Below are 15,131 nucleotides of genomic sequence, written 5' to 3'. Positions count from 1 at the left end.
AGTTATATCATACTCGTACTAATGACTCATAAACCATATTTGTGTTATACATGCGAAAACGTGTCTAGTGGTTAATTCCTCTAGCATGTTACACCGGAGCAACCAATTAACTAGATTAATAATACTAACTAGATAAATAAATAAATAAATTATGTATGAATATATTTTAAAACGGCAACACCTTCAAAAAACCTCTTTCTTTGATTCATGGGTTGTGAACATCGCTTACACTCATTTGCACTGAATATAAAAAATTAAAAGCCAATAAAGCCACGCAGATATTACAGCCTAATCAATTATATATGTAGACGGCAGAAATCACATTATCCCATTACATATTGGAACATCACTATCAACAATGGTTCAACCTAACGTTTCGGGACACATAAATGGTCCCCGTTCCATTGACCCTGGTGTCAGAACACGCGGCGGTGCTAGTGCAGCCTGTGCAGCCGGAAGGGTATGTTATGAGTTATGACACGTGCTTGACAAACGACGCTGTGCGCCTGCGTCACATTAAAGCGTTACAAATTATGCCATAAAATTAACGTTGGATGCATTGTTATGCTTATGTGTCGTTTACTCGACTGTCCAAAATGCAGAGTTAAATATATTTTCTGGGTTTATGTGTAGCTGTGTTAGCTATTCCTAACTACTCTGTTTCAGTTGTTTTATTGATTAGTTAACGCAAAGCTCGCATTTCATTGATCAATTACACATTATGTTTAGCTAGCAGCTCAGGGAAAGCACAAGCAGACAAAGCAAGAAATCATCAAACATATTGTTATTAGACAAATATAAATTATAAATGGAGGCAGCTCGTTAACTCGACCCGTTGGTGGCGCACGAGCACGTCAAATGCAATGTCGATAGCTGCCAACACCCGTAACCATAATTGCAGGATGCATCATACAAACTCCGTTATATAATGTGCCTTTCGTGCCTTTATTTGTCATAATAATACATAAATATATAAATAAATGAACATAATATAATTTTATTTATTGGTTGAAGAATCAATGACGCGAAACATAACCTACAACATATTAATTTACTGAATGAAAAACCCCCTGATAACACTACATTGATCTGCTACATTTCAAAGCTCATTGAAAGAAAACACGAGCAAAAGCTTCTGATTACTTACTGGTAAGTTTACAAAATAACTTAATTTGAATAAACAAAAGAACGTAAAGGTTTTTTTTTATGAGAGTAAAATTAGCTTATTGTAAATGAATATGAGCTTTCTACTTTATAATAAACTTTCTTGCCAGCCATTAATGCTTTATTTCATAAACGAGATTAAAATTTTGCATCTTTCGATTTCGAATTTTATGTAGGTAACTTGTTTTTTAAATATTGTAGTAAGATATATACAAGAAATAAAGATGTTTAGATATAATTATTTTGCAATCTAGAAAATACGTTAAACTTTCAGTTAACTTTGGGTTTATATTTTCCCATTTGTTTAACAATAAGTATAATTCGTCGTGCACATGAGTAGAGCAATGGGCGAACAGTAGGCTGGTTCATCGACCACGCTACAATGTTGGGTGGGCTGCCGGCTGCCGGCTGCCGCGCGGAGCTCATCAGCGATGCGCGCGCGCACGCGCCCCCGCCACACTTACGACACGCTGACATGCACCTTCCGTATCTCGTAATGGGCTATGCTAATAGACGTGCAGTTCCTTTAATTGTTAGGGACTTTATGCCTTTATCATTCAGCTACAAAATCTCACATCCTATTTACTCTATATACGGCCCAGTTTTTCTTTATAAACACAATAGAACACTATACATGTAGTTTTGAATGTTTAGAGATTTTTTGTAAATAGGAGTTTAAAATTTAAAACTAAATTTTACCCAAGTGCATCACAATTAAATAAATTAATCCACTTTTATCATAATTTTAAACATTATACAAGGTGCTAACTAACTGCTGACTAGACACGGTGCAGTCCTCTATCTTTCAATCCAATAAAAACAGGTAAGGTAGATTACAAGATAAATATTATAACGAGGTATAAATGACCATTTGAGATAATTTCCTAGCCACGTTAAAATATCATTAGCATCCTCCAGTCACGTTCTAACATTAACTTCATAACCAGATAGTTACCTTGTTTCATAGGGCGCAAAGTTTTTGCTTCACGTATTCATATATAATTACTTGCTATAACAATTTTTATAACACAACTACAACAACCTGTAGAGAGACCATATATCAAACTATGTACATAAATTGATATTTGATGATTTCAGTGCTTTGTCATACAAATAATAATACCTACATAATCTCAATTTCACATTTGTACACAAAAATGTATAGCGGAGCTTTCTCAGACGCGAGATTTTTTGTAATTTTCACTCGCATGAAAGTTGCCGCTATGCTCCCTTATTGAACTTAATTGCTGCATGACCCAGTATCGGTGCACCAGCCACCATGTGACGATGAATCATTCGTCGCTTTGGTGCTAATGGTTACATCTAATTCTATTTGTGAAAGCTTATATTTTATAGTCCGATCGCTATTCAAAATAACTCTACATTTGTATTGTTCATTTGTATGACGTGTGCGGTGTGGTATTTAGATAGTATGTTATATGAATTTGATTTGGAGTTTGTAAATCCGAACATAACTCTTTCGGCCTCTGAACACTCCTTTACGCATTTCAAATTGTTATCTAGACCGTATTATGTAAAGTCACAGATTTAAAGTACTTTGTTACTACGTGTAAAGTATCTCGTTTTTAGAGCATTTTCACAATCATGAGTTGTCCAATAATTGCAACGATTCAACACATCATTACCGCCGTCATTACGCAAATATACATGTCTGTGCGCAAAACGTTCGCAGAGCACTGTCCACTATCCTTGGCACAATGCTTTCAGCCTCGGTACATTTACTATTGATCATGTTATGCACGACAGTGGTGGTTTTTGAATGAAAACTATTTAATGTGTGTCTGCTCAATCTCCAGTAGATAATATGCAATTATATTTTTTTTGCTTGGTATAGATTATTATAGACACTGCAAACATTGATCAACTTCAATGTCGCTTCATTGCCTTACAGTAAGGCATACTCAGTATTTAAATACTGAATCGATATCGAGTCTATATAGTTCGATAGTTACAGAAGGGCCAAAATAAAAGCAAGCCTAACATATCGTAACATTGATTTGTGAACATAGCTTTCTCCGCCGCTATAGAAGTATAGCAATACAAAATTAACTATTCCTATTATTTATAAATCAATAAAGGCAGGCTATTTTCAAAAGTGGGTGACAAAATGATCAGCCTAAGCAATACGCACTACAATGGAATAAGGTCTGATCCCATGAGTATAAGCTTGATGCTAATGACGAGCTGATGTAACGCTTATTTGTAGGTTATGAGGTAAGGCTCTAACCTCATTTAAAATAATATTATACTTAGCCATATTTGTCGACAGCGGTGTCAAGATTGAGAACCTTCTAATATATTTCAATTGATGAAAAATTGTGAGGAAAACTATCACACAAAACAGCTGATAGGATCTGAATGATTGGGTACAGAATAGTGAATAGACTACATAGATAAATGATATCGTACATGACGTAATTTTACATAGTTTTACTGTTTTAGATACGGTTATCTTATAGACATACCATAAATAGCACGTCTTATTTTACGCTATTAAATTGGAATAAAAGTTACCTAATCAAAATGTATGTAACATATATACTAAGTTGAATAGAAGCAAGCTGCAATATTTACTATAACTGTTATTTTATAGGCAAGGAAAATATAGATGCTCTCGCTCGTTAAACGTTGACAATCGATGTAATGTGGACACGCGCTGGCCACATCAAGTTTCCTTATGTGCGCGTCCGCGTTACCGAGCCTCCCATTTGTCACTCTATTATACATTATCTGTTTTATTGGCTGCGCTGATTTCTCCTCAAAGGGTTTCCTTTCAAGCAACGTAGGTAATTTTTGCGGGTAGAATGTAGAGCTATCAAAATATTCAGAAGTCTCTAAAATAAGTTAATGCTTCGGTTTATGCCGAAGATTATGGTAATTATTTTATTGTATGAAGGTAATATTAGGCTTTTCAAAAATATTGAATACGTATTACAGCTCTCATTCATCTCCGTAATAACGTAAGTAGTTATCTTTTGCAGTGTTCGCAATTTTATTATCACCGACCATGTCATACCTACTCACTACTGCAATAATAATTGGAGTTCGTCCTAACACTAAGACTGAATTGAACATTTAACTTTGTCTAACCCACCACCAGAAAAACAATCAACAAACTACGCAACCGCAACGTTGCCTAAATTCAAAACAGTGTTTTTGTAGACACAATGCGTAGGAGTTAGAAAACTGTACTAAAAGAGAGTTGATATTAAAAATTAGGCCAATCTTTGTTTAATCTTTAACTCTCACATTATCTTTGTTGAGTGAATCTAATCGATAACACTTCTCACTACAAACGATAAACGGTGGCGAAATTGTTTGTACGTAAGTAAAGAATGTAAATTTCAGTAAGTAGTTAGTTAGATATTAAGTATGAAGAATATTTCCCACATAAACAAAATTGGTCTTGTTCATGAATTTAACTTTGGTGGCTCACCAAAATAATTGGTAGACAGAACATACATGAGAAACTTCTGCGGTAACTTACGAACGGATCATGTAACTTCCCATCAAATGTTATGAGAACTCAATTATTTTATGGAATGCATGAAATCTCCTGTACGGCCGCAGTTATTTAACTCAGCACATCATCGCCTAGTTACCGTCAAATTATATATAAGAAAATACAAAAATGGTGTCAAACAATACGTTATTCTCTCCTCAAATAAAACTAATAACAATGCATCCCCTAGCTAAAACAGGCGCTAATTGTCATTGTAGAGGAAGCGTACCATTAGGCGACACTCACACTGCACACATCGCTCACGTAAGGGGGGGAGGGGGGGGTATTTGGACAAGCATCTACATATTTGGAAATAACTTTCCATTTTCGTTAGCGACAAATGCAGCCCACATGTAAGCAGCCGCAGATGTTCACAATGGCATAAACTTTTTAATAATAAATCAAACAGAAAATTCTAGTATTTTCGTCCATGTTATAGGGTCTACAGTCTACACCATGATCGATACGAAAATAAATTAAGTATTATCGAATAAAACGTAGAGGCTATACAATTATGAAGTCGCCTTTATAAATAATGACGGCTGCTAAGCAACCGGTGCGGGCGGTATACCTTTGAATATCGCGAACGCATGAGGGCCTTTGTTGTTATTTACGTAAATAGTAGCTATTTCCCGCGACAACCACATTAACACCTGTCTCTATTGCCTATTGCTAGTCCTAAAACCAATCAATTTATTATATAACTATTTTTTTTTAGAAATGTAAACAGTAAACACCCTCAAAGTTTTGCATTAATTACAATTACGCTTATGTGGCTATTTACTTAAACAAGTTCCTTGAAAGTAGAAATTGATACATAAAATTATTATCCTCAAAATTGAATTTTCTCAAGTTTAACAACGAAACATGAGAAGTAATTTTCAGACTTCAACATCGTCGCATAGCTGTAAATTGCTTCATAATCATACCGTATTGTTAAATTAGATAATTTAGGTACCTACTTTATTTTAGAATAAGTAATTTGAACCTCCTTGACCTCTAGACTATTTCATGTGATGTGTAGATTGCTGAAACACACCATGTATACACTCATACGTCTCCAGAGCAACTGAACAGTGACGAATGCACTGGTGATGTGAAAATCACCTGAGTGGCGACAAGGTCACGCACGCTTACGACTTCTAGTGTCTTGTTATTTAGATTTCTATGCCCCCCCCCCCCATGAAATTATGACGTATAGCTATAGGGCTGTTACTTTTTGATATTTAACCGACTTGAAAAATAAAGGAGAAGGTTATCAATTCGGCCTGTATATTTCTGTTTGCTTTTTTTCACAGTTGATTTTGTGGTAATTTGGAGATTAAAACCCGTTAAAATACAAAAATGGTGTAGCCTAAATATGAATTTACAAGAAGAAACAATCCGAATTAATACAGCTTGTAAAAGTAAATACGTTTTTATCAGTGCTATATTTCGAAATCTAGTTTTGTTATGGACGCCGAAGGCTATTTAATGTACCTAAATTATTTATAATGCTTGATATTTGTATTATACATATATTCAATAATTATTTTAAACCAGAATTTACAATACTTGTATGTAGGTATACCTACTAAATTATTTTTAAAACGATAAATTAAATTAAATTAAAAAACACAAAATATGCAAAAATAAATTAAAATTATTATTATACAAGCATAGAACCTCTACCTTTTTGTTTTAGGAAGAAAAAGAAAATAGTTTGACAGGCTTAGTGCTTGACAAAGTGGACACGCCACGTATCGATAAAAATACAATAATTATAATATCTATCTTTTTCTTCCCTAATATTTACGTAATTATGCACATAAATTTAAACAAGATTTTTTTAAGGTTTCCTTTTTTATATTTTCGTGCTCTTCTAGATTCCGTAAAAAATAGATGCGATCTTTAAACAGACTGGACTCCTAATAGGTACTATTTGTAGCTATCATTTTGATAGAAAATATGTCAACATAATATAAAACTCATACTGCCATATCTATAGAAATTAAAAAATAGTCTCTTTTTAACTTGTAGTCAGATATGGTATTTACAAATATATTTATTGAAAGGGCTACAAACTGAAACAATCGATATTTATTTAATGTGAATTGACATCACTTTAAACTTTTTTCCATACTATATTCAAAATCTGTGGATGTGTCACCCGCTACTATCGATTCCCCTCAATACCCTTGTAAACACGCTTGATGGGGGGGGAGCCATTTCGAACATTTTGTATGAAGTTTCCTTACTGTATGTATCGGTATATTGTGATAATAATTTATTAATGTTCTTAGGAGGTTGATGGGTGTAAAAATGTCATAAAGGCTTGTTTTCAGAGATTCTATTATAAACATTTCCCAGAGATATTACTCGAATATTTTAAATGATTAAATTTTATTTTACGGGACAATTGGCGTTAGAGCTAAATTAGGAATGTGCGTGCGCGCTCGTAAACCAATAGAAATTAGTGTCATGACATCATCTATATAATTGTTTCGCACACATAGACTACAAGTCACAAGTTCACAGCATTCATCATTAGTATGCATTTTTACAATTTTTTTACGTATATATATAATATACGTAGTATTCCCATATATAGGTTTTTATTTATGACGATCGCCATATGACTTTCAAAACCTTCGTATTCATATTTTCGCCGAAACACTCAAAGCTTGGCTGCTATCTGCAGAAGTCGTCTCGGAAACTTGAAACAGATGACGTTATCAAAATCCGCCGGGATCGATCCACTGAAATACGAGAGCGTCTAAGATTTCATGCAGCTTTCTTTGCGCCAATTAGTGCGTAACACATTTATACGTAGCAAGTGTTGCATGTTATCAACACAGATAATTCATTTACGATCAGCCACATTACCAACATTAAAATTTAAAATATATATGTTCATGAAATTTAAAAAGTGGATGTGAATTCATATTTTCTCGATTGATTGTGTGAGAAATGATGTGTGTTAATGCTGAAATAATGGTTCATAGAATAAACGCAGAACATAAGATTGATCAGGTTATTTTGATTGTTTTACAAGCCACACTTCAACATTACCCTGAATTAAGATTTTAAGGCAAGACTCATAATCAACATCCAAAGCAGCCCAACGTTATAGATCAAAGTTATTTGCTTAGCTGTTTGATTGGATGACTAAATATTATTGAAGCTGTTACTTATGTTGCATATTTAGTTAAGCTACATAGCTAAAAATAGCAAAATATCTAAATGAAACAAAAGCTACAAAGAATCACACATATGAATGACTCCATAGCTTATAACAAAGTTGCTTTCCGCTGTCAGACTGTTTAACTCTAAGTAGGTATAAATTAGAAAATTTGTATTCTGTTTGTCTCTAAGTATAATTAAACAATTCATATCATTATTTATAGGTATGGTAGGTACTTGCATAATATAGTGTGGTAAAGTTACTATCAGCATTGCACCTGTGTGAAGCAGAGACGGGTCGCTAGCAAATACGTACTTGAAAATATTAGTAAGGATTACAAATGATGCCGTAATAATTTGATGTTTGTTTTCACTCAAAGCTAGTGATTAGAGTCCATTAACGGATTTTAAACAATAATAAATATTGTATGTTTTTAATTTACATTTTTAATCAGGTTTTTGTTTCATGATACCTATTCATTAAAATGTAAGTACGATAGTATAATTATATTTTGAATATAATATCAATGTCACCTAAGTATACAAAAGCAATTCATTGTCATATAATTTATAATTATAATATATTACTATTTTTTTGTATGTGTTAATTAATTGATAAATTTAAAAACATTTTAAATAAATAAGTAAGAAACATTTATTCAAATTTTAAATATTGACCTCAAACATAATATGAACATTGTATGTGTTAAAATAGAAAACTTCAAGATGTTGTTATATTTGCTATAAATAGCAACAAATAAATAATTAATAAAAATCTAGTACATTTAGGTCCAAGTCCTTCCTATAGGATCACTGAGGATCAAAATTTAATCATGAGTAAAGTAAAGTTTTGGTTGGGGTGTAGCCTTGGGGGCGCTATGGAAAAAAGACTTAGACGAAATTTTGAAATTTTTTTTTAGTCAGTATAACACCTATTTTTTATGGTTTTATTGGCAAGAATAGCCTAAAATAAAACCTTTTTATTCTTTGTATTTTTTCTCTTAGGTTGATAGTTTTCGAGATAATCGAGTTTTAATATACTCATTTACAATGGAATCTGAACTTAGACGAAATTTTGAAATTTTTTTTTAGTCAGTATAACACCTATTTTTTATGGTTTTATTGGCAAGTATAGCCTAAAATAAAACCTTTTTATTCTTTGTATTTTTTCTCTGATGTTCATAGTTTTCGAGATAATCGAGTTATAATATACTCATTTACAATAGGATCTGGACTTAGACGAAATTTTGAAATTTTTTTTTTGTCTATATAATACCTATTTTTTATAGTTTTATCGGCAAGAATAGCCTAAAATAAACCCTTTTTATTCTTTGTATTTTTTCTCTAAGGTTGATAGTTTTCGAGAAACTTACTGTAGAACATTTTTTATTCAGATTTTCAGTCTCAATTTACAGGGAAACTATACTACGTAGAGAAATAATGCAAAGACTAAAAAGTGTTTAATTTTAGTTTATCAAGCACAACCAGCTAATAAATCTTCATTATTATACAAAATTTCAAAAAATGCGAATTTCTTCTAAGTGCTGTTTGTATGGACGCGGCTCTCCTTACGGTAAACACTCAATTTCGATATAAGAAAGTATGTAAAAACATTTAAAAAAACTTGCTTTCGGAAATTTTGCTAATTTCTCTAAAAATAATTCGTCTCTGTTGTCGTTATTGTTATTTGTTCTTGTTGATTTGTTATTGTTTTTGTTGATTTGTTATTGTTTTTGTTGGTTTGTTATTGTTTTTGTTGGTTTGTCATTGTTCTTGTTGGTTGTTATTCTTATTATTGTTGTTGAGTTGTTATTGTTGTTGAGTTGTTATTGTTGATTTTAAAGTATGGACAACCAGTATAGGTCCCTACTTTTAATCAATAATTTTTCTTTATGGAATGTCGCCGGCAAAATAAACAGCGAGGAACGCGCTGTTGAAGCTGCCAAAGCGTGGTATCTATTACCACAGCGCGTTCCTCGCTGTCCAATTTGTAGCAGACCCATGAATAGGGAGGCGAAGGAAAGTTACAAAATGGGTTTTCGTTGGCGATGCAGGCGTCAGGGATGCAATAAAATTATAAGTCCTCTGAAAAATACATTCTTTGAAAGAGTTAATATACCCTTTTTGCCAGTAATTGGACTGATTCTCCACTTCCTGCGTCGAGACAAAGTGACGCAGGCGGCAAAAGACGTAGGGGTGTCAAAAAAATCAGCCATCCAGATATATCATTTTTTGAGGGAGGTCTGCGATACTGCAGAGGCCCATGACCGAGATCTGATCGGTGGTCCTGAAGATGTTGTAGAGGTAGATGAATCCCACCTCTACACGAGGAAGTACCACCGTGGTCGGCTTCTGCAGCATCAAGTATGGACTTTTGGTTGCGTGAGTCGTCTGACTAAGAAAGTCCACGTCGAGTTGGTACCGGACAAGAGCATGGAGACTCTGCAGCCTATAATAGGGGCAAATGTGCGCCCTGGAACACACATTATGTCGGATTGTCACAGGAGTTATTTGGGTGTGGAGCGAAGGTTGGGCATGGGTGGCCACTACAGGGTAAACCACAGTGTCGAATTTGTCAACGGCACTGTGGATATACCAGTAAATACAGCGCTTGGTCAGCAAGTACCTGAGATTCTGGACGACCCGACCATGGTGCGGGTAAAGGTGCATATAAACACAATAGAGCGCCAGTGGCTTGAATTAAAACGTCATTGCCGTACATGCCGCAGCGTAGCGCGCTTAAAATGGTATATGGGCGAATTTATGTACCGGCAAAATATATTGAAAAGCCTGCCAAGTGACGCCGCTCGCTTTCGCAGACTGTTGCGGGACATTCACCGGGTGTATCCGGGCGTAGGTCGTCGCGGGATTCGCAGTGAAAACTGCAGATGCAGTCCCGACTGCCCACGTCGCTGAAAACCACGTTGCCGAAAAGCAACCGCGACCGACGGCTCCCTTTACCTACCCAAATCTACCCACCCCGACTCAGGGCAGAAAGCTGGTTGCTAGGTTAGGTTAGAACTCTGTAAGACCCGCACGAGCCGAGCGAGCGCAGCGAGCGTGCTGCGGCAGCAGCCGGCGTAGTGCCAGAAAACACTCGCTTGATTATTTCGAAAACTATCAACCTTAGAGAAAAAACACAAAGAATAAAAAGGGTTTATTTGAGGCTATTCTTGCCAATAAAACCATAAAAAATAGGTATTATATAGACTAAAAAAAAAATTTCAAAATATCGTCTAAGTTCAGATTCCATTGTAAATGAGTATATTAAAACTCGATTATCTCGAAAACTATCAACCTAAGAGAAAAAATACAAAGAATAAAAAGGGTTTATTTTAGGCTATTCTTGCCGATAAAACCATAAAAAATAGGTATTATATAGACTAAAAAAAAATTTCAAAATTTCGTCTAAGTTCAGATCCCATTGTAAAGGAGTATATTAAAACTCGATTATCTCGAAAACTATCAACCTAAGAGAAAAAATACAAAGAATAAAAAGGGTTTATTTTAGGCTATACTTGCCAATAAAACCATAAAAAATAGGTGTTATACTGACTAAAAAAAAATTTCAAAATATCGTCTAAGTTCAGATCCCATTGTAAAGGAGTATATTAAAACTCGATTATCTCGAAAACTATCAACATTAGAGAAAAAATACAAAGAATAAAAAGGTTTTATTTTAGGCTATTCTTGCCGATAAAACCATAAAAAATAGGTATTATATAGACTAAAAAAAATTTCAAAATTTCGTCTAAGTTCAGATCCCATTGTAAAGGAGTATATTAAAACTCGATTATCTCGAAAACTATCAACCTAAGAGAAAAAATACAAAGAATAAAAAGGGTTTATTTTAGGCTATACTTGCCAATAAAACCATAAAAAATAGGTGTTATACTGACTAAAAAAAAATTTCAAAATATCGTCGTAAGTTCAGATTCCATTATAAATGAGTATATTAAAACTCGATTATCTCGAAAACTATCAACATTAGAGAAAAAATACAAAGAATAAAAAGGGTTTATTTTAGGCTATTCTTGCCAATAAAACCATAAAAAATAGATGTTTCTTTAGCGCCCCCAAGGGTACACCCTGACGAATTTTTATTACTTAAATTTATTTTTTTAACCACATACCTTTATACCTACTTGTTATTTGTTTGTTTACTTTACTATAGACATAGGACAACTTAGGTATATTGTATTAAAATCTTAATTATTTACCTGGTATTTCTTTAGAAATTTGCGGCACGAATTAAGGGGGGGGAGGGGAGGGAAAGGGAGGGGGGAGGTAAGGGGAGACCCCCTATAAAGTGGGGGGGTGAGGAAACCCCCCCTTCTATTTTTTTTTTTATTTTTTTTGAGATTATATTTATACTAGCTTACCGCCCGCGGCTTCGCCCGCTTTGACATATACCTAATAAATTATATACTAAGACCTTCCTCTTGAATCACTCTATCTATTAAAAAAAACCGCATCAAAATCCGTTGCGTAGTTTGAAAGATTTAAGCATACAAAGGGACATAGGGATAGAGAAAGTGACTTTGTTTTATAGTATGTAGTGATGTAGTTAGAAATATAACGAAGATTAGGGGCTTTCTTAACTGCTCCGGCGCTGCAGAACGTGGCGCTTGCCCCCGTGTACCTCGTTGCAGGCAGGAGTCTTCACTCGCCTTCGTAGCTTGGGCTTTTTGGTCGCCTTTGGCGACCAGCCTCAGCCACTCCGGCTCGCTTGACTCTGCCTGCTCCTCAGCACACGCGGGCGCCACGCTCCTCCGCGCCTCCGACTTTTTTAATACACTCTAGTGTATGACAGACAAGTACCACGTGGAATTGGGGTGGACAGATTCGGTTCTGTGATTAACAATTTGTGTGCAATATACATACAATAAAAACATTTTTTTAAAATAATTATTTATTCAAATCTTGTATACATGTTTGATACAATTTACAATGGCAATGAATGGATCCATTTTATTTTTTTCCACCCATCGTCTCCACATATTCTATAATATTATCACCGAAGTTTGCTGGGTGGTTATAGTTATCTTTTTTAAAAAATCTTTTACAACATGCCACTGGGACTCAAATGGGTCAGAGGCAACAAATGGGTTGTCTGGGTCTGAACTCTGAGTGATTAACTTATTGATAACATACCCATATTGCCCCAAACAATCATATGCTCGCCAATAACCCGTATGAATTGTTGTCCCCTCAGCAACATGCTTTTGAATGAACTATGGTTTTTAATATGTACATTAAGACATTTGTTATCTCTTTCAAACACAATTCTTATAGTTTTGTCAATGTAACTCAAACAATTTTGAACATAATCTCAAAAATTAAAAAAAATATTTCTCTGTAATTACACGTTTCCGCACGAAAAGCCGCTAATGTATGTTTCGGGGCATCATTATCGATCGATAAAAATTAAAATCGCGCCGAAATTCGTGCCGCACGTTTCTAAAGTCAACCCATTTACCTAAATAAGAATAAGTAATTGATTAAGTAAGCTCCTACAAACTCATCTAAATATATTTTTCGGTGAAAGTATGCGGTGTTATCGCATAATGGATAATCCGTAATATTTACGAGAAGTTTGCTTTTAAACTTTATCACGTCTGTGTACATAGCAAAAGATAAGATAACATCCGGCTAGAATCACCTAAAAATCTGTAAAAAAGAAGTAGACATCACTTCGCGTTACCTAATTGCATCACAACTTGATTACTTGAATCTTACGATAACTTCAAGGTCTACTTCAAGTAATGTTTATAACCACCGAGGCCACCCAATTCAGGCTATTACGCCCTCGTATTTTACTCACCGACGCTACTATTCAACTCCATAATCACCAGCGATCTCTTCTTATAATTCCGATCAACTTTCAGTTACAATCCAAACTTTCTGAGACATGACAAACACACACCGCCACTCCCAAGTTAAAAACTTTGTTAAAACTTTTTCTGTCACACTTCACTCGATGAAAACTTTTTCATGCGAGAGCTAGACACTTTCACTAGTTTTAAAAACACTTTTCTGAACTTTTGTTCGATTAAATACACGAAAAACAGAAAAATGCGGATGGACGAGCCGCAGACAGCAGCGAAACGAAACTACAAACAACTCGAAAAGTCGAAACAAGATTTTAGATGACACACGATTCACGAAACCCGCGGCCCGCAGCCGTCACCGTCAGTGGCGCTACAGGCGCAATTTATCCACAGATAACATTACAAACGTCATCTATTCAAGTGGAAGCTCGAAACGACCCGCGGCGCGGCGTTCAAACGTTTTACTTGGTTAAAAATATTGATTTTATTAAGTATTGTCTTCTTCCGTCCTTAGCGTTAATGATAAAAAAAACAAAGTTAATTGGGTACTATAAAATGTGTTACCTAACTTTAAAGATTCCTTCAGACATAGGAAGGTAGAACATCTATATTTCAAAATCATTACGAAGACACAGATACTACCTAGCATTAAGTTAATTTACATTAATTCAATTTATTTAAATTACAGTAAGCTTGTTGTTGAACAAGTCATCGTTGTTTGAAATTTATTTTATCAAAAGGTCTTATATAGGTACTCACTTTTGCTGTAATTAAGGTGTTTCTCATATGGCCCACTTCTGTATGGAGGAACTTCTCCAATTTCTACAATCCAAGTTAGTTTCCGTTGACCAAGTGGTGAAGGGAGTGCCATCTTGCGGTAGTATCGCGTACTACCATTGTTTGCGACCTTTAACTTTCACTACACACTGAGTATCTTCTGTACACACTAGATGGCACAATACACGAACAGGGCTTCCCGCTGGGACATTATAATATTTTGATATTTTAAAACACAACTACCTATAATAAAAATGATGTTAAAACGATAATCCCAAATGTATCCAATTATTATATTCTAATTTCTAAACTGGGCCTGGAGAGTAATTAAATAAATAAATTAATGTTGTTTAGCTCAAACTAGTATAGTAGTTAACTACCTACCTAGCTATCTTATAAAAACACTTTCATGATGAATAAAAGCCATAATATATAATTTATTGTATATTATGGCTTTTATTCGCAATAAAAGGTAGCCTATGTCCTTTCTCGGGTATCAAAATATCTCCATACCAAATTTCATGCAAATTGGTTCAGTAGTTTAGGCGTGATTGAGTAACAGACAGACAGACAGAGTTACTTTCGCATTTATAATATTAGTATGGATTATAGTTTAATATACTACCTATATTTTACCGATGAGAATGTATTAGAAGTCAGAAGTCGCAGTCAAA

General features: G+C 34.5%; 1 protein-coding gene across 4 annotated transcripts in view; it reads right to left on the bottom strand.

The window, feature by feature from the left end:
• Dys (Dystrophin) overlaps positions 1-14,654 on the bottom strand; it is a 433,719-nt gene extending 419,065 nt beyond the window's left edge. For 2 of the 4 annotated variants that reach the window (XM_089707817.1, XM_089707818.1), the window contains exon 1: positions 13,674-14,025. In XM_089707817.1, the coding sequence (XP_089563943.1) occupies positions 13,674-13,695 (22 nt within the window). In that variant the 5' untranslated portion in view covers positions 13,696-14,025. Of the gene's footprint in view, positions 1-13,673; positions 14,026-14,439 lie in introns of those variants that run through there. The other 2 variants (XM_089707820.1, XM_089707819.1) reach the window with 2 other exon arrangements.
• Positions 14,655-15,131: the final 477 nt, after the last annotated feature.

The sequence above is a fragment of the Colias philodice genome, chromosome 20 (assembly GCF_061535455.1).
Source record: "Colias philodice isolate Cphi_HAF_F1 chromosome 20, ilColPhil1 Martin Lab GWU primary, whole genome shotgun sequence".
Lineage (NCBI taxonomy): Eukaryota > Metazoa > Arthropoda > Insecta > Lepidoptera > Pieridae > Colias > Colias philodice.
The sequence above is the reverse complement of the archived record's forward strand: the minus strand, read 5'-3'. Positions and strand labels throughout refer to the sequence as shown.